General features: G+C 47.4%; 3 protein-coding genes across 3 annotated transcripts; 2 read left to right on the forward strand and 1 right to left on the reverse strand.

The window, feature by feature from the left end:
- The first annotated feature begins 3,674 nt into the window (after positions 1-3,674).
- Positions 3,675-9,159, forward strand: tnxba (tenascin XBa). Its single transcript, XM_067238115.1, has 14 exons — positions 3,675-3,795; positions 3,946-4,080; positions 4,183-5,304; positions 5,494-5,616; positions 5,722-5,865; positions 6,025-6,144; positions 6,279-6,434; positions 6,701-6,813; positions 6,932-7,069; positions 7,183-7,329; positions 7,528-7,624; positions 7,801-7,962; positions 8,139-8,302; positions 8,548-9,159. Exons 1-14 carry the CDS (start codon positions 3,675-3,677, stop codon positions 8,644-8,646), a joined length of 2,841 nt encoding a protein of 946 aa, XP_067094216.1. The 3' UTR covers positions 8,647-9,159.
- Positions 9,160-9,780: 621 nt separating this feature from the next.
- cyp21a2 (cytochrome P450, family 21, subfamily A, polypeptide 2) lies at positions 9,781-14,341 on the forward strand. The gene is made up of 12 exons (XM_067238443.1): positions 9,781-9,911; positions 10,167-10,375; positions 10,555-10,644; positions 10,792-10,946; positions 11,199-11,294; positions 11,769-11,879; positions 12,029-12,115; positions 12,222-12,308; positions 12,405-12,518; positions 13,314-13,480; positions 13,813-13,916; positions 14,029-14,341. Exons 1-12 carry the CDS (start codon positions 9,781-9,783, stop codon positions 14,268-14,270), a joined length of 1,593 nt encoding a protein of 530 aa, XP_067094544.1. The 3' UTR covers positions 14,271-14,341.
- Positions 14,342-14,935: 594 nt separating this feature from the next.
- On the reverse strand, positions 14,936-19,780 carry LOC136944370 (choline transporter-like protein 4). The gene is made up of 21 exons (XM_067238116.1): positions 19,762-19,780; positions 19,616-19,655; positions 19,444-19,517; positions 19,255-19,333; positions 18,963-19,062; positions 18,685-18,816; positions 18,500-18,560; positions 18,257-18,371; positions 18,024-18,107; positions 17,816-17,928; positions 17,574-17,696; positions 17,245-17,344; positions 16,942-17,140; positions 16,559-16,818; positions 16,267-16,361; positions 16,044-16,147; positions 15,833-15,906; positions 15,663-15,733; positions 15,432-15,526; positions 15,246-15,330; positions 14,936-15,051 (listed from the first exon to the last, which is right to left on the reverse strand). Exons 1-21 carry the CDS (start codon positions 19,778-19,780, stop codon positions 14,936-14,938), a joined length of 2,139 nt encoding a protein of 712 aa, XP_067094217.1.
- Between the last annotated feature and the right edge of the window lie 602 nt (positions 19,781-20,382).

The raw sequence follows: 20,382 nt of genomic DNA on the forward strand, positions 1-20,382 counted from the left end.
CTGTCAAATCAAAGATTTGTATCACAATTATGACACTTTAGTCACATTTGTGATAATTATTACATATAATATTCCAGACACATAACTCTGCTTACACATGACATTTGCAAAGTAACACCTTGCATCCACATAAGTAGTATTTACTAGAAAAACAAACTGGATATATTAGTATTGAGGAGGTGCATATCAGAATAGAAACAGTGTCCGTAAAGCAAGTCAAAGACATCAGAAGCCAAAGCGATGGTAAACTAGATTAAGGATCATGGGATATGTGTTTTGTTAGGTGCCCATGGAGTCGTAGCTCGTTCACGGTTTGGCTTCACCCATTCTCCAGAGGCCAAGGCAGGGTCAGAGGATGGAGGGTGGTCCGCACAGAGATGGAGGGAGGAGGAAAGGAGGGCGGAGTCGTATCTCTGCCCGGCCACCAGATGGAGGCACCGATGGTGTCGGACCACCCAGCCTGGACGCTGCTCTGGGGGGGACAAGAAGTTCCTTCTCTTCCATGTGGATGGGAGGGTCCATCAGCTCAGGATGTCTCTGGATTCAGAGTCGACCACCTACGCCCTCAAGCCCATCGTGTGAACTACCACACGTCACCCACAGGGGGCCCCGAGCGAAGCATATTGTTTTCAGTATTTTTCCGCTTTTCAGCACAGGCCATGAAGTTAACTTAGACAGTGTGACATTCAAATTGCTATATTAATATTTATATATTATTATTATTATATTCAATGTCCTTTTCCACATTTCCACCAATTGATGTATTGATGAATCATTCCATTAAGTTGAAAGGCACCCATTGAGGTGTTTCTGTATGTGCAGTAGGATTTTGTATTAGTGCTCGTATGTGTGTGTGTGTGTGTGTGTGTGTGTGTGTGTGTGTGGCATGAGAGGGTTTGTGTGGGTGTGTTAGTATGTGTGTCTATTTGTGTGTGTGCATGTAAAGAGAGTACTGTGCTTGCACATGGTTTACAAAAGCGGGCTGGTGGGTGGTCATTTAGCCAACGATTGCAACGCAGTACTACAGTGTTTGTTAGCTGGTGGATATTTGGTAACTTACATAACTCCCACGTAGCTACATCTCATTAGCTCCAACAAGCAGGCCATTCATATGGAACGATGTTCCTCTTGCCCAGCTATGGAGGTGAATACCTGTGGTGTGAAGCTGTGTATTCCTGCTGAATCATGGGTATCTGAATGACCAGGGGCTTTTTATGCAAGCCTGACTGATCACAGTGTGTTCAGAAAGAAACTGGATGTAATTGGATTGGACCCACTGGGCAAGTCATAACGTCAAACTGAAAAGTGAAAGTATGAATTGATTAAAACACGGTTGAACATGAAATGTCCTTATTGTGTGTATACCCATTAAATGATGAACGTTCACATTAAATGATGAGTGTGACGTCACATACAAAATGTGCATACCCCTCCCCCCCTCCCCTCCAATATAAAAATATATAAATCAGTGTGGATGTGTTTTATATTTTATATTATATATATTTATAACTAACTAGTCCTCATCTAAATCAAATGTAACTAGTCCCAATCTAATATTTTCTGCAGTGGTGGGGTAAGAAAGAACAAGGTGGGTGGAGGGTGGAGGCAGGAGGAGGGGGGAGTCCTTAAGTAGCTGCAGACTTTATCCCCCTGCTCCTTTCTAGTGGTGCTCCTGTCTCTCTCTCCTCTTCCTTCCTGCCTCCCTCCATGCTCAGCCAGACTCCATGAAGTTCTCCAGACAGATGGAGAGTAGCACAGACTGACAGACGCAAAGCTAAGAAGGAAATCACCCATCACTGCACAGGTGAGTGACTGTCCTTACGTGACTATTGGAAAGTTCACCTGAATCCTAAATTGCTAGCACGGGCATAATAAATATACAGTGATACAGTCTACAGTGACTGCTATACCCGTAACGGTCACGGTATTTGGATGGACTGATCCTCGTGTGAGAGGATTGTTCATGTTTCGCCTATTTTAAAACTCAGTTTCTTCACCTGTGCAAAATTAGGTAATTCATTTTTTTTTTTTTTTTATCGATTTAATACAAGAGCAACACGAACAAGGATGCTGAGGAGTGGCAATGCATTGGATCAGTATCTGTTGAATAACACAGTTGCCGTTTCATCAGTACTACAACTGTCTTGAATGGCTATCATGATTTGATCACTGTCATAGTTTGAACTTCTAAACACACTAAATCCTATGTAAACCTTCAAAGACAGTACTTTTGTTCACAATTCAATGCCCTAACTCTTCAAACATATCATTGAGCACCTTCAGCATCTCTCGCACGTTTTCCTCTTCTACTCCATCGAAGCAGTAAAAGATCGGCACCAATTACTTTGTGGTTTCCATGAGGAGTGTGTGTGGGTTATGCAACCTTCTCTAAAGTCAAAGAGGTCCAGTCTCCAGGAGAGCTATACAGTACTACGTTGTTAGGCCCCTGCACAGGCTCTCCTCTGACTGCAGCTTCTGGCTGTCTCTCTCTCTCACCAGCCACCTCTCTCTTTCATGCTAAAAAACAAACCTCCCGGGCACTCAACCATATCATTTTCAACTGAAGTTAATCACCATTTACTTGTATTCATATGATTCATTCTTCCTTTTAGTATGTTAGCGGTACCAGGTTTTTGATTCAAAACCTTTCTCTGTTAATATACATTTTTGGGGGAAAGGTTTGGGTTAGTTTACGGTTCCATTCGTTTAGCTTCATAATCCTTGTGCCTTGATGACTTAGTACATGCAAACATGCAGATCGGTGTAATTGAATCTTGTGGACAGTTTTACATCAACATCCCCCCCAAGATAGACAAATTGAGCGCAGTTCGTGTGCAGCATAATGTCTCCTTTCTTCTCGACGTGATGTGATACTTGGAAGTGGGAGTTTTTGGAGTGATCGCAAGAGGGGGAGTGTTTGTGCAGGTAGAAGGGAAGTAGGACTGTGAGATTGAATGTGAGCATGTGTGGGTCCACGACACCCTAGAAAACAGTCCTGACACCAGGTAGAAACCTCATCTATGGTGCCCTATAATGTAATGATCCCAGTACGCCCAAACCGATGTTTAAACTGATAACATACTGTGAGAATTTAAACAATGTTTCATTTTTCATTTCTAGTAACGCCCTGTGGATTTATTCGACTGTCCATCACTGAAACGTAGAAGAAGGAGTTTTTTGTTCCTCACAAGCACTTCATTTACAAACCCTAAAAAACGGTTTTACCTTGATATCCAGTAACTGGTCTTAAAGGTAAAATGCTGTTTACACTGGCCCTGCTCCTCCTGGTCACCCCATTACCCTCTCTCCAAACCCCAACCAATGAGAAGAGGAACTCCACAGGAAGTGACCAGCCCAAGCCAAATGTCGTTCTCACCCTGGTGAAACCAAAACCCGTAGCTGTGATCGCTAAACAGCCCAACAAGACCCCTCGCCCCACCCCCAAACCAACCATCAACCTGACCGTTTTGACCCCCTCAGTCCCTACCAAGCCCCCCGCAGTCAGTCCTCCCAAGACTGTTAAAGACAAGACCCCCCCTGCCCCACCACCTCCTGCCATCAAGGTGATCCTTACCGACGGCTGCCTCCACAAGGACATCCAGAGTCACTCTTCCAGCACCCCGGAGCAGGGCCAGGAGCTGCAGCTGGAGCTGAAGCCTGGGTCTCCACTGGTCATGACCCACAAGATCAGCCTGGTGCCTGGGGGCTGCACAGGGGGCTGTGTGGCCGAGATGGCTGCCCTGAAAGGACGTGTGTCCAGGCTGGAGAAGGAGATGTCGTCCATCAAGGAGCAATGTACGACCTCACATCCTTGTTCTGTTCTCCAACATTCTTCGATCTTACACTTGTTGATACATCTTGAGCATCTATATATGACGTAGAATGATAGCGATGCAGCCAGCTAGTCCAGTCAAAGTGTAGATGATTTGTCTTCTCGTAAACCAGGTCCCTGCTCTAAGGTGAACTGCCCGAATGACTGTGGCGGACGAGGTAAATGTGAGAAGGGAAAGTGTGTCTGCCTCCCAGGATTCCTTGGGCTTGACTGCAGCAAGTGCGCCCCCGGATCTGACTGCAGTAAAAGTGAGTCACCCGCGTTAGTTTGTCTGACTTCCTGATCATTGGACTGATCCTCCTTTGAATCATACAGTTCACCTACCCTTCCTGTCTCTTTTCTTTCCCCAGAGGATGTTAAAGACAAGGTGAAGACAACAGTGGAGAAGGTAACCCCTGAGAGCAATGTTAACAAGACCAGCGTCTCGTCTACAGAGGTGAAGAAGGTAGCAAAAGAGGACGACTCCAAAACCAAAATCAAAGTGGTCACCGTCACTGCGGTAAAACCGCAGGTTACGGTTACTAAGACTACCAGCAAGGCTGGAAAAACCAAGATTACACTGGGCCTTCCGACAGTGGGACAGGTCCTCTTAAAACACAATGGAGGAAAAAAGCAGAAAGAAGCTCGTAAAGGCGAAACAAAAGTTTTTCTTCCTAAGAAAACACCCAAACCAGACCTTAAAGGCAAAGTGACCGTTCAGGACCAACCTCTTAACGACACCATTACCCCGACTACTGTGAAGAAATCAAACGGCACCACCAAAGGCACAGACACTGCGAACAAGACTCGCCCAAGGAAGGAGAACCTAGAGCAGTCCACTCTGTCTGAGAAGAACTCCACCCAGACATCTGTGAAGAAACCCACCAAGAAGGTGAATGAGAGCGTCACCAAGGTAACAGTGTCTGTCAACAACACCCAAACGGTGACAGGCAAAAAGAAAATTCCACAGAGGAGTCAGTATTTAGTGAACGTGACCACTCCGAGTCCCGAGGTCAAAGTCCCGAAGGTCAACAAGACGATGGTGCTGCTGGTGAATGCCACCAGGAGGCCTCTGGCGACCGGCCTCGGTTCGGTCAAGGTCCAAAACATCTCCTCCTACGGCTTCACTCTCACGTGGTCCTCTCCGCAGGCCATGTTCAAGAACTTTACCGTGACCCGACGGGAGCTGAGGGCAGAGGGTGAGGAAGAGGAGGAAGCAGAGGATGGACCTCTTGGAGGACAAGACAAAGGACTGGCGTCAGCAAACACCACAGAGAGTGCTGTCAACGGAACCGCGTCCTCCACCAATGTTCTCAGTGGCTCCAAGTCTAAGGCTGACGGCAAGCACACCAGGAAAGTCTCCATGGCTCTCCCAGGAGGTGTTCGCTCGGTGGAGTTTGGCAACCTGCATCCTCTGACCCGCTACGCGCTCAGTATTTACGGCACGGCTCCTGGAAAGAGGTCCAAAATCCACAGAGTGACTATCACCACAGGTGACCAGAACCACCCCCTCTGAACTTTGAATGCTCGGATCTTTATTTAAACACTCTTACAGCAGCATTATATTCTGCCACATTTGTTCACAATATACAACTCTTGAGTGGAACCTGATTCTTCCCTTGACCCCTCTCTCTCTCTCATTCTCTCTCTCTCTCTTCCCCGGCCTCTCTCCCTCTCCTCAGGTCCTGAGCCCCCTACAGACATGGTCTTCAGCAACGTAACCGAGTCCTCCCTCGCTGTGTCCTGGACCAGACCCAAGAGCGCCCTCACCGGCTTCCAAATCACCTACACCAATATTGTCACTGGTGCGATTCTCTCCATTGGCACAATGCTCTTTAAATCTTCTGCATGTCTACCTTAAAGAAATCCTGTACCCCCAGGATGACCTCCCTGTTTCTGTGCTTTGACAGCGGAGAGCAGCTCAGTGTCAGTCAATGCCCAGCAGTCCCACGTGGTCCTGCCCATGCTGTCTGCAAGCTCCTCGTATGTGGTCACCGTGACCTCCGTTCTGGGGAAGATCCCGAGCGACCCTGCCGTTGCCATCATGACCACAGGTGCGGGACTCGACATTCAGTCGATACATTCCACACTCAGTCAGAATGGAGGAATCTGACGATGGAGAGCGGATGTTTGCTTCCCACTCCAATCCTAAACAGCATCACGACAACAAAACGACATGCTTTACCGTGACTGATTCTGATTCTCCCCTGCAGTGCCCGCTCCCCCTGTCCAGCTCCAAGCCATCAACATCACCGACACCAGAGCGGTGCTGCAGTGGACGCCCAGCCTGGGGAAGGTCGACCGTTTCATCATCAGCTACGAGTCAGCCAGGAGTGAGTCAGCAGGCACGTTCTCCCCCACGGCGCGGTGGTGGGAGAACGTCCATTTTCTGGTGCCAGATCCACTCGCGAGGCCTGTGACGGAAGCGGAGGTAACCTTCTCTCTCTCTCTCCTCTGCCCCCCTCAGCGCCCAACGTGACGGTGTCGGTGATGGTGTCGGGGAACTCGGTGGAGCACCATCTGAAAGGCCTTCAGAGAGCCACCCTGTACACAGTCAAGGTGCTGAGCGAGAAGGACAGTCTCCGGAGCACGGCATTGGCCACCACCTTCACAACCGCCAACAGTGAGGAGGTTATGTACAATACGGGGCAGAAAGTCTTAGGCACAAATACAAATGTTTAAAGTAAAGCCAAAATGTGTTAAGAAATCATTTCATTAAAAGCAGTGTTTTCTCAACACTGCACTTTTATACTACGACAAATACGGACAAATATAAGACAAAATTCATGTACAATATTATTTAAGACGTTTGCACAGTCCTGTATGAGGAACCCTGAGATGTTTCAAAGTAACTTGATCCTGTCTTGGTGTGCCCTGTACCTGTCTCAGTGGTGAAGGCCAGCGATGTCGACGCTCATTCCGCTGTGATCACATGGAAAGCCCCAGCTGTAGCGTTCCACAGCTACAGAGTGACCTATCAACTGGCAGGAGGGGAGGCCAAGGTGACCACACTCCCCTGACCTCTACCACATGTCTCCCTCACGAGTTCCTTCACAAGCACAGCTGTTGATGGGAGAATGCCAACAGCCTGATAATCGTTGCTGTCCCCTTTGTGCGCAGGAGGTTATACTGGACCCATCTGCGAGTGAGTACAAGCTAACCGGACTGCTAGCCATGTCCAGGTACACTGTGCTGGTTCAGGGAGAGAGGGAAGGAGAGTACACTTCTGTGATCGCCGCAGAGTTCACCACAGGTAAGGCTTACCCACCGGAGACGTCAACATTCCGACAGGCGGCGAGGCGAAATCCAAACGAGGCGTCTTATCCGACGAAGCGTTCACCGGCATCGTGTGTTCCTCTCTCCCAGCCAAGCTGCGCTTCCCATTCCCCACGGAGTGCTCCCAGGAGCTGCTCAACGGCGCCCTGCAGTCTGGGGAGGTGGACATCTACCCCCAGGGCAAGGAGGGAGGGGCCGTCAGGGTCTACTGCGACATGGAGACTGACGGAGGGGGCTGGACGGTAAGGAGAGAGGCTTCATGTATGATACTGATGCTTCAGGTGGGGCAGACACTGCAGAGATACAGTAGTCTCAGGCCTGTACTGCAATAACATCTCGGACACAGCAGGACGTCTATACGGTAGGTTATATTTAGACACGTTCCATGGTTCGCACTCCATCCAAATTGTTTTCTGAAGGCAGTTTTGCGGTTCTGATAGGTGTTCCAGAGGCGAGTGAACGGAAAGACCGATTTCTACAGAACCTGGAGTGAATACACCCACGGCTTCGGAAACCTCAGCGAGGAGTTCTGGCTCGGTAGAGTGATTATGATGAACCAATCCTGTCTGCCTTGGGATTCAAATACAAAAATTGTCATCGTAAAGCCTCATTAATATCGAGTTATGTTGAGTCACGTGTCAGGAAGTGACTCACGTGTCAGGAAGTGACTCACGTGTCAGGAAGTGACTCCGTTTACGGTTGTGACTCAACAGGAAATGAGCTGCTGCACAACCTGAGCAGCATGGGCCCTGTCAGTCTGAGGGTGGACCTGCGCTCAGGAAATGACACGGCGTACGCACACTACTCCAACTTCACCATCGGGTCCGAGGCCCGGCACTACGCCATTGAGGTCTTCGGCTACACCGGCACTGCAGGTGAGTCCAGAACTGGACAGTGAAGGGAAACGAGAGCTTGCAAAATCATAAATACATTATATTTATACATTACAGGTATATAAGTCAGGTCTACTCCGTTTTTATACCACCCACCTGCGGCATCGAAAAGTTCACTTTTTGGTTAACTCCTCCTTCTCCTCCATCACGTCTGTCAGGTGACTCTATGAGGTATCACAATGGTCGCCCGTTCTCTACCAAGGATAAAGACCCCAACCCCCTGGGGATCCACTGTGCCAGGGCCTACATGGGGGGCTGGTGGTACAAGAACTGCTACAAGACCAACCTCAATGGTCTCTACGGCGTCAACAGCAACAACCAGGTATAATCTCCTCTCTAGCTCTTTCTGAAATTCCACTAGACACGACGCGTTTTTCAAATGATTCGACATGTACACAGTCGTGGATATTCGTTTCGACCTGAGTCCGATGAACGACGCCAAACGACGAAATGCTTATTTTATTGTCTTCTACACTGTTGAGGAAGTCTGGAAATCAAAGATGTGATCGCCAACGACTCTTTTCATGTGCATGTGATGTTATAACCGGAACTTGTGCTGTGCCTCAGGGCATAGTGTGGATAGACTGGAAGGGGAAGGACGCTTCCATCGGCTTCGCCGAGATGAAGTTCAGACCAGCTGGATTCTCCCCTGCCACCCATGGCTAAGCCCATCCCCGCCAGCCCTGCCGCCCCCAAAGCCCTTCGCTACGGAGAAACAGAAACGTGGACCCCCGCCGCAAGACCAAGACAAAGAGGGACGACACGCTTTCCGAGGCGACGCCTCGGGTTTCCACGTCAGATAGCATGTTCTGCGGTTTTTTACACGGCTGTTACAGAAGCTTCTCTTTCAGTATTTGTACAGCGCTCCAGGTATTTTCGTCTGTGCCCTATCCTTGTCATGCATGGAGACATGCATGGTCTCTCTCTCTCTTTAAAAAAAAAAAAAAACGTACGCTGAGATTCGATGTACTAAGCAGACAGGAGATGTTAGTGGTGGCAGTATTTTGTATTTTTGTCGTTTTCTTTTGACTCACATGACCCCACAATCTCCAACAAGAGTTCACACTCTGTCCCTCAAACACCTCAGGTGTACAGGAGATAGGTTTGCCACCTCACTACTACTGGAATCAAATATGCACTGCCTCTCCACTCTATTGGAATAAATGTGGCAAACCAGGATCTGAAGTTGGGTGACTTTATTTTGTCTCGTTGTGTGTGTGTGTGTGTGTGTGTGGGGGGGGGGGGGGGGTTCTGGGTTTCAATGAAAGCAAAACAAAGCCCTCTCCCCAGTGAAGCATCTTGTTTTCCTGCCCCAGTTCATCTCTCCACCAGGGTAAACACTGTCCACTGTTAAGGTTAAAAACACAACTTTCAGAGAGGCCCCATGCTGCAGCACCCTAACCCTAACCTGGGCATTGTAGCCATCCGTAACTGAGACTAGATATTCTCATCCTGTAGTACAATGGTCCCAGACCTAGGAGCTCCCCTCTTCCCTGTGTGGTATTAAAACATGCTGTCCTTTGTCTGTTTGTCTTTACTTCACCACCTCGATCCTTTACAACAAACATGAAGGGACAATCAAGGTGAAAACAATATTTTACTAACCTTGAGCCGAGTGCTGTACCCACACAGCAAGAACGCCACACACACACACCATACACACACACACACACCACACACACACCACACACACACACACACACAAACACTCACACCATAAGGCTGGATGAGGTGGGTATATAGTATATGAGCAGAGGACAAAAGGATGGGTCTTTTTTGGAGTCAGTGAAGGACTGAGTCATGATGGTAATGGGCGTATCAGTGGTGAGTTTGGGAGCTCTTCTCATGCTGCTAGTGCTAGCCCTGTGGTTACTGCTAACCTTTTCTGCTGGACACCATGACACATCCACACAGGGATTCACACAAGGTAATTAACATTATATCAATAACTACAATGTACAATAGGATACGAAGAAGTCATTTCACATAGACTTGTTAGGATATAAGATGGACTATTGCTTTGTAATGCTCCACATTGAGGCAGGTCCAATCTGCATTTCTGCCACTTTGCTTGCAAATCTAGGAGCAGCTCTCACTCAAGGTTGGTGTGTCTGGATGTCCAGACTACCATGAAAATGATTATTTACAGTATCATTAGGCTTTGTGTTACTTGACGTTCCCTTTTTCCTCAATACAGCGCTTAAATCTAGGCTCCTGGCCTCGATCTATCAGTTTCTCCCCTGTTCTCCCTCTCCCTCCCCCTCCCTTCCGGGGCCTACCCCCTTACCTCTGGTGGGCAACATGTTTGAGCTGGCACACGACCACCTGCCCATTCACCTGACTACCTTGGCACAGCACTATGGCAACATCTACCGCCTCAAGCTTGGCAGCACCAGTAAATATACATTTCCTCATTGCTCAGTTTCGGCAGATAAACAACACTTCTAAAAGCATGACCTAAATAAATCTGAAAGGAATTCAGAGGTTTGAGTTACGTTTTAAACATTTCAAAAGGTCGGCTATGCAGATGGATGGAGTTTTAGGGTTACTCTGGAAAAATGCTATCTGTTTCAGCCATGGTGGTGCTAAACAGTGGCGATGTCATTAGAGAAGCCCTGGTGAAGAAATGGTCCGACTTTGCCGGGAGACCACATTCATACACGGGTAAAACACCTAACGAAGGCAGCCGTCACTCGGTCGCGCTAATTAATACAATACATTCCGACCACAGTTTCCCCTCCTAACGGCGTCCGTACCTCCACCCCACCCCCCCCCCACCCCCCCCCCCCCCCGCATGTGTGGCGGCCTCAGGAGACGTGGTATCGGGGGGGGGGCGCTCCATCTCCCTGGGTGACTACAGCGACGAGTGGAGGGCTCACCGCCGCCTGGCCCACAGTGCTTTGCAGCGATGCACGCAGCAGTCTCTACACGGCGTCATCCAGAAACAAGCCCTGCACCTAAGACAGGTAGAAAACACGGGTTCCGCTCAGAACCCCCGCAGTGACGAGAAAGGAGGAGGAAAAGTGGAAATTAAGTTCTAGAAAGAAGTCATGACAACCTAATAGCTGCGTACATGGACATGACCCAATAATCACACACGCTGACATGGCCAAATCACAAACCAATGTTTCCATCCATGTTTAAACTCATTTAAATACACCATGTATTTAGACCCACAAATATGCCCAAAATGCAGAGGCTCACTGTGACCCCTCCAGGTGCTGTTGGACTACCAGGGCCAGGCTGTGGACCTATCAGAGGACTTCACTGTGGCGGCCAGTAATGTCATCACCACTCTGGCCTTCGGCAGAGAGGTGAGCATCTTCCTGGCTCTCTGCCGGTCCTTCTGTCAGAGTGTGGGTCTCTTGTGGACAACCAGAGACCCAGGATTAGAACTGGAGGCTCGTCTGTTCTTGTACGGCTTTAGTCGCTGGAAAAACAAAACTGGATGTATTTAAGTATTTTTACACAGTGTGGCCAGCACATCCTAAAAACTGAGACCCCAATGAGCAAATGTATTGCTGCTGGAAAAAGTGACTATTCATTCAGGGACACAGGCTGCTTATCTTATGTGGCTCATGTAGGCATAAAGAATTCCATGAGGGATATATTATGGAACATATGACGGTTATAGACGTGGCATGACCGCTATGGTTATGGTGGTTTGACAAAAATATATAATGGTTCTCTTCTCCAATCTAGTTATTTCCGTATGTATATCCCTGTATGCCATCTCTTGTGACAGTAATATCCTATTATATGTAGTGACCCGGATGTTTGTGTTCCAGTATGAGAAGAGCTCACATGAGCTTCAGCGCCTGCACAGCTGTCTTAACGAGATCGTGTCTCTGTGGGGCTCACCCTGGATATCTGCACTCGACTCCTTCCCCCTGCTGAGAGTCTGGACACACTACATACTCACCCACACATATGACTAGATCCTACGTAGTATCAATAGAAAATACTTGTTATCAAAAGAACTTTCATTACAGAAAATCATGTCAGTTTGAGACCACGTTATAGCTTCTGTTGTTGTCGTTCCTTCCAGAAATTGCCCAATCCTCCGTTTGCCCGTCTTCTTAAAGAGGTGGCGAGGAGAGATGACATCATAAGAACACATCTGAATGAATACAAGGTTACAGCGTTAGACGTTTTTGAATGCAGCTGGTTTCTAACGTATCCACCAATCATGGAATTTACAATGTACAATAATGCATGTCCACTGTCAACGAATAATGCAGATGCAAGATCGCAAATGTGAGGATGCCATCACAGGGTCCCTTCTCCAAGGAATTGACCAATCACAGGCCAACTCGACACAGGGAATGGTAGGAACTAGTTGACTATGGTACTACTGACTCATCAGGACATTGAAGGTTAATGATAATGTGGTTAATACAACCAGTGTACTGGTCTATCTGCAGGTACTGACAGACACTCATGTCCACATGGCCACAGTGGACCTTCTTATTGGTGGAACTGAGACCACTGCTGCCTGGTTAAGCTGGACAGTGGCCTTCCTCCTACACAGACCGGAGGTACAGTAAACCATGCAGCATATCAGGGTCCTTCTGGGACTTGTAGTTTTTTATAAGATAAGAAATCAGACATTAGGGTGAATACTGATGGGACACAAAAATGGGAACATTTCTTCACTGAAAGGGTGATGAATATGGTGCATCACACCCAATGACTGTAAAAACAATGGACATAGTAAAAGCCCCTCAAAAGTGACCAAAAACATCTTGATCACCCCCATGTGGCTGGCTGCGGTATAGGTCATAAGTCCCACCCCCTCCATGTTAGCAGATGGGACATGAGACAAACTAAAAAGTGCACGTCTAATACTTCTTTTTCAAAGATGGTTTCTGTCATTTTTGGTAGTTCTTATCACGCTGATGTCTGTTCAAGTGCTCATTTTTATGATCGGTTTGTTTATAATTTGTTATTTGACGATAGAAAAAGGGGTTAGTGTGTGCTTCTGATTTGGTCGGGCGAGTGTCAATCGGGACTTCCATACCGCGGCTCCACCACCCGATCACTACTGCGAATGACATCACCAGCGCAAGATTGCAAAACCTGTATGCAGGATATTTTGGCTTCATTTACGTACAGTGGGAGGAAACAGAGTCGTTGCCCCTTGGTCACCCCTGGAAATGGCCTCAAAACCTATCGATTTTGTATCTGATACTTGCTTATGATGAGCTCAGTGTTGATTTTTAGTAATGGAAGCATATAAAGTACATGTAAAGATAACAAAGATAAACTGTCCCACTTTACCAGTATTCACCCAACTAAATGTCGATGATTGAAATCTCTGTGTATCTGTCCAGGTGCAGAGCTTGGTGTATGAGGAGATGTGTAGGGAGCTAGGTGGACGCTACCCTCAGTACAGCGACAGACCCCGCCTCCCGGTGCTGTGTGCCGTTATCAGTGAGGTGCTGCGGCTCAGGCCGGTGGCACCGCTGGCGGTCCCTCACCGAGCCATCAGGGACAGCAGGTGACCCGCAGACACAACTCTACCTCCGGGTTGTTTTTCTTATGTTACACTGTATCTCTGGTGTTTTTGAACTCCATGCTTTTGAACTCAAATATATATCTGGTGTTTTTTAACATCATGTATGTGGTGTACTTATTTTATTACATATCTGGTGTGTTTTCTTTCACTAAAATATATATCAGGTGTTTTTATTATGCATCAGATGATTTATGGTATTATATAATTAAATCGGGTTCTTGGCTTTCAGAGCCAAACTTTCTATACTATTTCCTCATTTTCCTGGGTCAGCTTGTTTCCTGTCAAGGTTATTTCAACAAGTGTCGTTGCGTCAGTATTGCAGGATATTTCATCGCCAAGAACACAGTCATCATCCCTAATCTGTTTGGAGCGCACCACGACCCGGCAGTTTGGACCGACCCCTACTGCTTCAAACCAGGTGCTTGGCTGTCGAGCGCATTCCTTTCACCCAGCCCAGCGCAGCCCAAACCCGGCAGCTCCAGAAAAGACTAACAGTAGCCCCTCTCTCTCTCTCTCTCTCTCTCTTTCAGAGCGCTTCCTGGAGGGCGGAGGGGCCTCGGTACGTGCTCTCATGCCTTTCGGAGGCGGGGCCAGGCTGTGCCTGGGGGAGTCGGTGGCCAAAATGGAACTCTTTCTGTTCACGGCCTACTTGCTGCGTGACTTCCAGTTGGTCCTCCCCGTGAACGAGGCTCTGCCTGACCTGAGGGGCGTGGCTAGCGTGGTGCTCAAAGCCAAGGCCTACAAGGTGGTAGCGCGTGCCAGACCTACGTAACGTCTCCTACAGTAACTCTGCTATCTGATGGGTCGTGATCTCATTCCGATGACGTTTTGATACTCTGGAGTTTACACAGTTACAGTAAATATCAATAAAATAGTTGTATATTTGAGATGGAGTGGTGAGCTTTTATTGACAGTGATGATGTGGGGTGGCCTACTGCTGCTGCTTGGAAGTTTCACCTACAATGCTTTCAGTCTCGTATAGATCCGAGACCAAACCAACTGTGGCCCAGTAGGAGGAAGAGACCCATGAGGTCAGTGTGGGGAACAAGCGATTGCAGTAAACTGATACCACCAAAGCAGAAGAGGGAAGCTTGAGCACTTAAACACAGAACCTTGCAGACAGACTCACTATGGCATTGTTATTTCTGACACCCTTTCTGACACTATTTCTTCGACTGATTTCGATTTCTGGGCAACAGCTTTCTTTGCCAACAGTCCAACAGCAGAGTCGGCTAGATTCGGTGTCTATGAAGTACTGTAACCAGTCGTATTACAGCGCAGACCTCCACTGAGTCTGTTAGAACAAACAGATAGTAGCCAGGTAGAGAATGCTAATGGCGTTTAATAAAAGAGAAATTGAAAAGACGTGAGGCGGGAAAAAGAGTTAGGGGGGAAAAGGAGGATTGAGGAGGGACAGACGGGAGTGAAGGAGAGAAGTTAGTTGGTCTTCTGGAAGGACTGCCCTGGGCGCGTTTTGCGCAGGATTCTCATCAGGTTTCTGGACATAACGTATGGCTTCTGCACACTGCCATCATTCCTCTCTAGGTCCTCCACTGTGGAAGCAAGAGGGCAAAGGTCACTCTGCTCTACGCTGTTCTACTACATTTCCAATCTACTCGAACCTAGTCTGCTCTACCCTGCTACAATCTGCTCTGCCATGCTCTACGCTAACCTATCCTGCTCTACTCTACTATGATCTGCTGAGCTACGATCTGCTCTGCGGTTCCCTCGGCGGAGTGGTACGTACTGAAGCACATGTAGAGGGTGTCGATGCACATGCTGTAGACACTGAAGAAGCCCTGAGCGATGAGGTAGGCTGCCACTATCACCGTCTGGAGGAAGACAGCACCGGGCGAGCTCAGTCACACCTTCTCAACGCAACGACCAACACACCTGCGCATACGCATCACCGCTGTGACGAGTTACAACTTACAATGCTGGGCACCCAGTAGTAGTTGAGCATGTTGGCTTGGAAGGCGTCCTCGGGCATGTTGATCCCACCAGAGAAGAAGAAGAAGGCCGGCACACCTGTTACGTCATAGGCGAGGTCAATCGTAAAAAGGGGTGTTATGGTACATGCGAAATAAAGGTGCCCTTCGTAATTACGAATGATTGTATGTTTGAGTCGGAAGTGAACATAAGGTGGGTTTTGACGTGGCCTTACCAACTGCTGTGACCACTACGAGTTTGCAAAAGAACAAGAGCATGTCGGCCACACCGTCCAGTACTACCACCCTGTGGACAAGAGAGGTATTACAAAACAAAAATCTGTAAATCCCTCAAACCCTACAGATTCATTATTACATTTTCAACTGAAAATAGATGTATTATTACCGGCTAATGTTCCTCAACAGTAGTGCATAGGCACTTTGTGCTGACACAGCGAAGTTCTCTCCATACATAGCCATCTGCGGATTGTCCACATTTAAAGACGACAAAATAAGAGTTGATCCACATTTGCTTAAAACATCAATCAGGGACAAAATAACACGCCTACTTCTAGCTGCTAAACCAAAGTAGACAGGTGAAAACTGACGAAACTGACCGCGATGAAGGCGTTCCTGCTGACGAATTTGAGGAAGCCCTCCAAACAAAGGGAGCAGGGCCGGAAGCAGGTCATCAGGAACCGAGCGCACGAGCCTTTGGAATCTACCAGAACGTGACAGTAGAGGCATTCCGTCAACAGGCCTGAGGCATCAGATGTGAACTCAGCAATGGTGTGCTATATCTACATAAACAGGAGGGAGGATGGGTGTTGTAGTCCGTACCACGGCACTTGCGGTCCAGGTATTCCATCAGAATCCTGGGGAGCTGGAAGAATAGGAGCGTGAGGGAGCCGATCGCCAGAGAGCCAACGTGATACCTATCGTAGACGGAGGCCAGAGCATGAAGCAAACACACAGACGTTCCTTCACCTTACAGAGAAGGTTCTAGCACTCCGTTGATCCATCGCAACGTCGCAGCTAGCTTCGACACAAGTTCTAAGTCTTCTCTCTTCAAGACTAGGTGAGCCTCCTGGTATGAATCTAAGATCCAGTCCCTCACAGTTTGAGGTCTTACCGTAGCGTGCGGATGAAAGCGTGGCTCAGGGGGAAGGCAGGGATGTCGGTGGGTTTGGTAAAGGCCCAGTAGTAGGATGAAAACACCCCAGCCAAGGTGCTCTGTCCCAGGGCAATGACAAAGTTGACACACCACAGGAAGGCAAAGACGTTGAAGAGCTGGAGGACGACCAAGTTCCTCTGGAAAAACCCTTCCTCATCGTACTTGTAGAAGAGGCATCGTGCCGCGGGGCAGTCTGGGTAGATTGAAGAGTCGAATGTCTGATAGGAGAGGAGGGAAAAGGAAGGATATGAGGACACAAGGGTTTAAGGGGATTCACAAGGACGCATAGCCCCACATGTAACTCCAAACATCGCTTGAACCATGAGCCCTGCTGTTGTTACCTGTGGGCGGCAGTTTTGTGTTCCGTTGATAGGGCTGCATCCAGGCATGATGGTGTTATTCAGAGACACCACTCTGTATACAGGGATTCCGGAGGTTGCCAGGTACAGAGCAGTTATCCCCCAGTAGGAGACACACACCACCACCAGAACAAAGGTAAACAGAGGGTATACAAGGGTGGACATCATGCAACCCACGGCCCTGCAGGAGCAACAGAGATATGATTAACTCGGATCGATTCAAGTGTTGTACTCTACTCCTGTACCTGTAAGATCGACCTGTGAAAGCTGAATCCGGAATCTAACCTGCTGGATTCCTCAATGAGAGACACAGCTGTGACCACACTCCTCCTGATACAGCTGAGGACCACAAGGAGAATGAACTCCACCACACACAAGACGATCACTGGGGAGGGACAGAACGAAAGAGAGAGGGAGGAAGAGAGAGAGTGAGAGAGAGAGAGAGAGAGAGAGAGAGAGGGGGGGGGGAAGAGAGAGAGAGAGAGAGAGAGAGAGAGAGAGAGAGAGAGAGAGAGAGAGAGAGAGAGAGAGAGAGAGAGAGAGGGTAAAACCCCTGATGTTTCCAGCAAAACAAGCACAATGTCAGCATTTAACACAATTGAAAATGAACTCACAAAAGGCCAGCCATGTCTCTTTGACTTGAAAGTAGACGGACACTTTATCCTTGAACCTGAGGTCACCAATAGTCATTTTAGACTTGCTGAAATTGGCATATTCTATGTAGCAGCGAAATATACCTAAAAGGAAAGAAAAAAAAATATGACACTGGAAGGGGAAATTAAGCTTACATACAATTGCAATTGTAAAGCACTGAATACTTTTTTTCAGCTCTGAAGCTTCGTGGCATCACACTTACCATAGCCTCCCATGGCTAGCACTCCCAGGATAAGCACCCAGACCAGAACAAAGGCCAGATACCTCAGCAGCAACAGGAAGACCAGGCTGACGACCATGGCTACTATCATACCACTGAAAGCACAGCAAACACAATGGTTTAGAGCTCCTACACAACAACAATCTGTACCATGTGAGACACAACAAATAATCTTTTTTTTCATACTTACAGTAATATCCAGTACCAGGAAGAAGCAAAGTCTTCAAATATCCTAACTCCGACGGCTTTGGTATTATAGCCTGTTATTAGGGAGCTTGAGGTAAAAAAAAAAAAAAGGTTTACATACACTTAATAAAGAGGTAGGTCGATTTGCTCAGTCATTGTCATCATCAGTACTATCACATACACCTACAGTACATCCACTGTTCTACGTATAAGTCTTGTGGGTGCAGGGATATCTACCGAATGGCTGTGGTAATACTAGTAACAGTTTCGTTGACGTCGGCCTTTCCAGGCAAAGTGAAGTTGGAGGGCATCTTTCTTAGAGCAGCCTGAGTGGGTAAACATCTCCCCAAAGCTGAGTGTGACATCACAATATGGACAAACTCAGTGAACTATACATGACTACACATCCATGTCATATATTACTCATCTCAGATATGTATTTGATTATCCATTAAAGAATACCCAATTAAACCACTTTACCTGGTTCACTTGGGATATAGAAGGACGGGCAAAGTTCCTGATCAAGGATGTCTTGGACAGTCTAAACAATCAAAGAGAAGCTTCAACATGCATGATCAAATCAAATGTTATTTGTATCGTCCTGATCCTAACTGTCAATAACTCAATTGATAGCACTACAATCGACTCGAGTGAATGGACTGTACCAGTGTTGTCTCTGCCAGGTCAAAGTTGGGGTCGCAGTACTGCCGCGGGAAAAAGTCCATGGGGATGGCATCTGCTTCATAAGCAGCTTCTGGTAACATCCAGTACCGGGAGGGACACTTTTTGACGCACACCTGCCGAGCAAGAGAGACCGCGAGTGAACGAGTGAGTGAGTGAGTGAGTGGGTGAACGAGTGAATGAGTGAGTGAACGAGTGAGTGAGCGAACGAGTGAGTGAGTGAGTAGGTGAGTGGGTGACTGACTTGACTGACTGACATCACCTGTGTTGTAGGGCACTGACGACCATTCAGTGCTGCAGCCATCGTATTGGTAGTGGTGACACACTTCAGTATGTCCAGATAGAACATGCTGGGCTTGTTCCTGACAACACAAAGTACAATGTCACTACTGAATGACAAGATACTAACAAGCAAAATGACTGTGTTGTATCTCCTTTACACCATGTTGATTGTTTCAGGAAGTGGCTTACAGGATGAATGACTGTGTACATCATGCTTACCCCTCCACCCTCAGACACCAATGAGAAGGAGACTACCTACAGTAGATACTCACGCATTCATACCGGTACCACAGAACATTCCAGTCGAGTTCCTGGGGAAGAGAACATGGCGAGGGTCTCCAAACAGCCAAGCTGGGGGACAGGGAGAGAAAGGTAGTTATTCCCTCTCAGTGGTTAGGGTTTATGAGAAGGAGTGATATCACTCAAAGAGGAAATTATCTCAAAATGTTGAGCGGTCTTACCCAGAATTCCCACAACCATGTAAGCAGCAACTGTTGCCACGAAGAGAGTACAACAGGCCGCATCTGTGCAATGTCTGTAAATAAAGTTGCAAAATGAACTCAAAATAGTGTCTGACTGATATCATAGTAACTGCCGTTAATTAGTAATACCGAGCGACCATTCTTAGCAAACCTTTTACGGATCAGTCCAGAAAAGAGAGGGTCATAAGGGCCTAGAATAAAAAAGCCGAGGATACGGTTATGATATATGATTGGGTTGTAGGGAGAGTTCAAGGTGTTGTATTTTCTAAACGCACAATGTTAGATTAATAAACTCACCGTGATTCACTGGCTTCATTTTACCGCTGTTGCGGAGAGGACGACACATTTATTAACGGTTTTGTAGGTAAAAACGTCCTCATACAGATGAAGTTAGGCCCCTGTTTAAGGAGTCCAGCTGTGATCTAACGGAGAGATGAATGTGAAATCTCAATTTACCGAGATAACCCACTATGACGCAATAGACGCGTACGTTGCCAAAGCAACACAAGCCGTTGCCGTAGCCAACTGTTTAGTAGGCCTAATGCACCTGTGAGTTAGTTGAAACTGTCGATGTCAAATTAAGTAGTATATCCATTGTATTAAATATTACAGAATAAAATGTGTTCTATCCGATATACCCAACTTGTACTCATCATACCCCTGACCTTGCACCCCTTAGTGATAGCCGTGCCATACAGGCCAACAGCTTGTCTTTCTTGTTTAGCATATAGTAGCCTACTGTACATGACAACTAGCTAGCTAACCAAGAATCCCGTGGAGCCTATCTCTGGCTATTGTTTTTTGTGGACCAATGTAGAATTTCTTTTTATTATAATAATATTCGTTCGTCGGTTTTAAAGTGTGTGTCAGAGATAGCTACTAGTAATTTAATTAGAGCTAGCCTGTATTTTTTGTCTG

Source organism: Osmerus mordax, chromosome 6 (assembly GCF_038355195.1).
Source record: "Osmerus mordax isolate fOsmMor3 chromosome 6, fOsmMor3.pri, whole genome shotgun sequence".
Taxonomy (NCBI): domain Eukaryota; kingdom Metazoa; phylum Chordata; class Actinopteri; order Osmeriformes; family Osmeridae; genus Osmerus; species Osmerus mordax.

Coding starts and splice junctions, on each gene's coding strand:
- tnxba (XM_067238115.1), top strand. CDS start 3,675: ATGACCCACAAGATCAGCCTGGTGCCTGGGGGCTGCACAGGGGGCTGT. Junction 7,070..7,182: donor CAGAGTTCACCACAGGTAAG/GCTTACCCACCG, acceptor CTCCCAGCCAAG/CTGCGCTTCCCATTCCCCAC. Junction 7,963..8,138: donor CGGCTACACCGGCACTGCAG/GTGAGTCCAGAA, acceptor CACGTCTGTCAG/GTGACTCTATGAGGTATCAC.
- cyp21a2 (XM_067238443.1), top strand. CDS start 9,781: ATGATGGTAATGGGCGTATCAGTGGTGAGTTTGGGAGCTCTTCTCATG. Junction 10,645..10,791: donor GAGACCACATTCATACACGG/GTAAAACACCTA, acceptor TGGCGGCCTCAG/GAGACGTGGTATCGGGGGGG. Junction 12,309..12,404: donor CCAACTCGACACAGGGAATG/GTAGGAACTAGT, acceptor GTCTATCTGCAG/GTACTGACAGACACTCATGT.
- LOC136944370 (XM_067238116.1), bottom strand. Junction 19,063..19,254: donor TGTGGTACCGGTATGAATGC/GTGAGTATCTAC, acceptor TTGTGTTGTCAG/GAACAAGCCCAGCATGTTCT. Junction 17,929..18,023: donor TCCTGGTACTGGATATTACT/GTAAGTATGAAA, acceptor CTGTGCTTTCAG/TGGTATGATAGTAGCCATGG.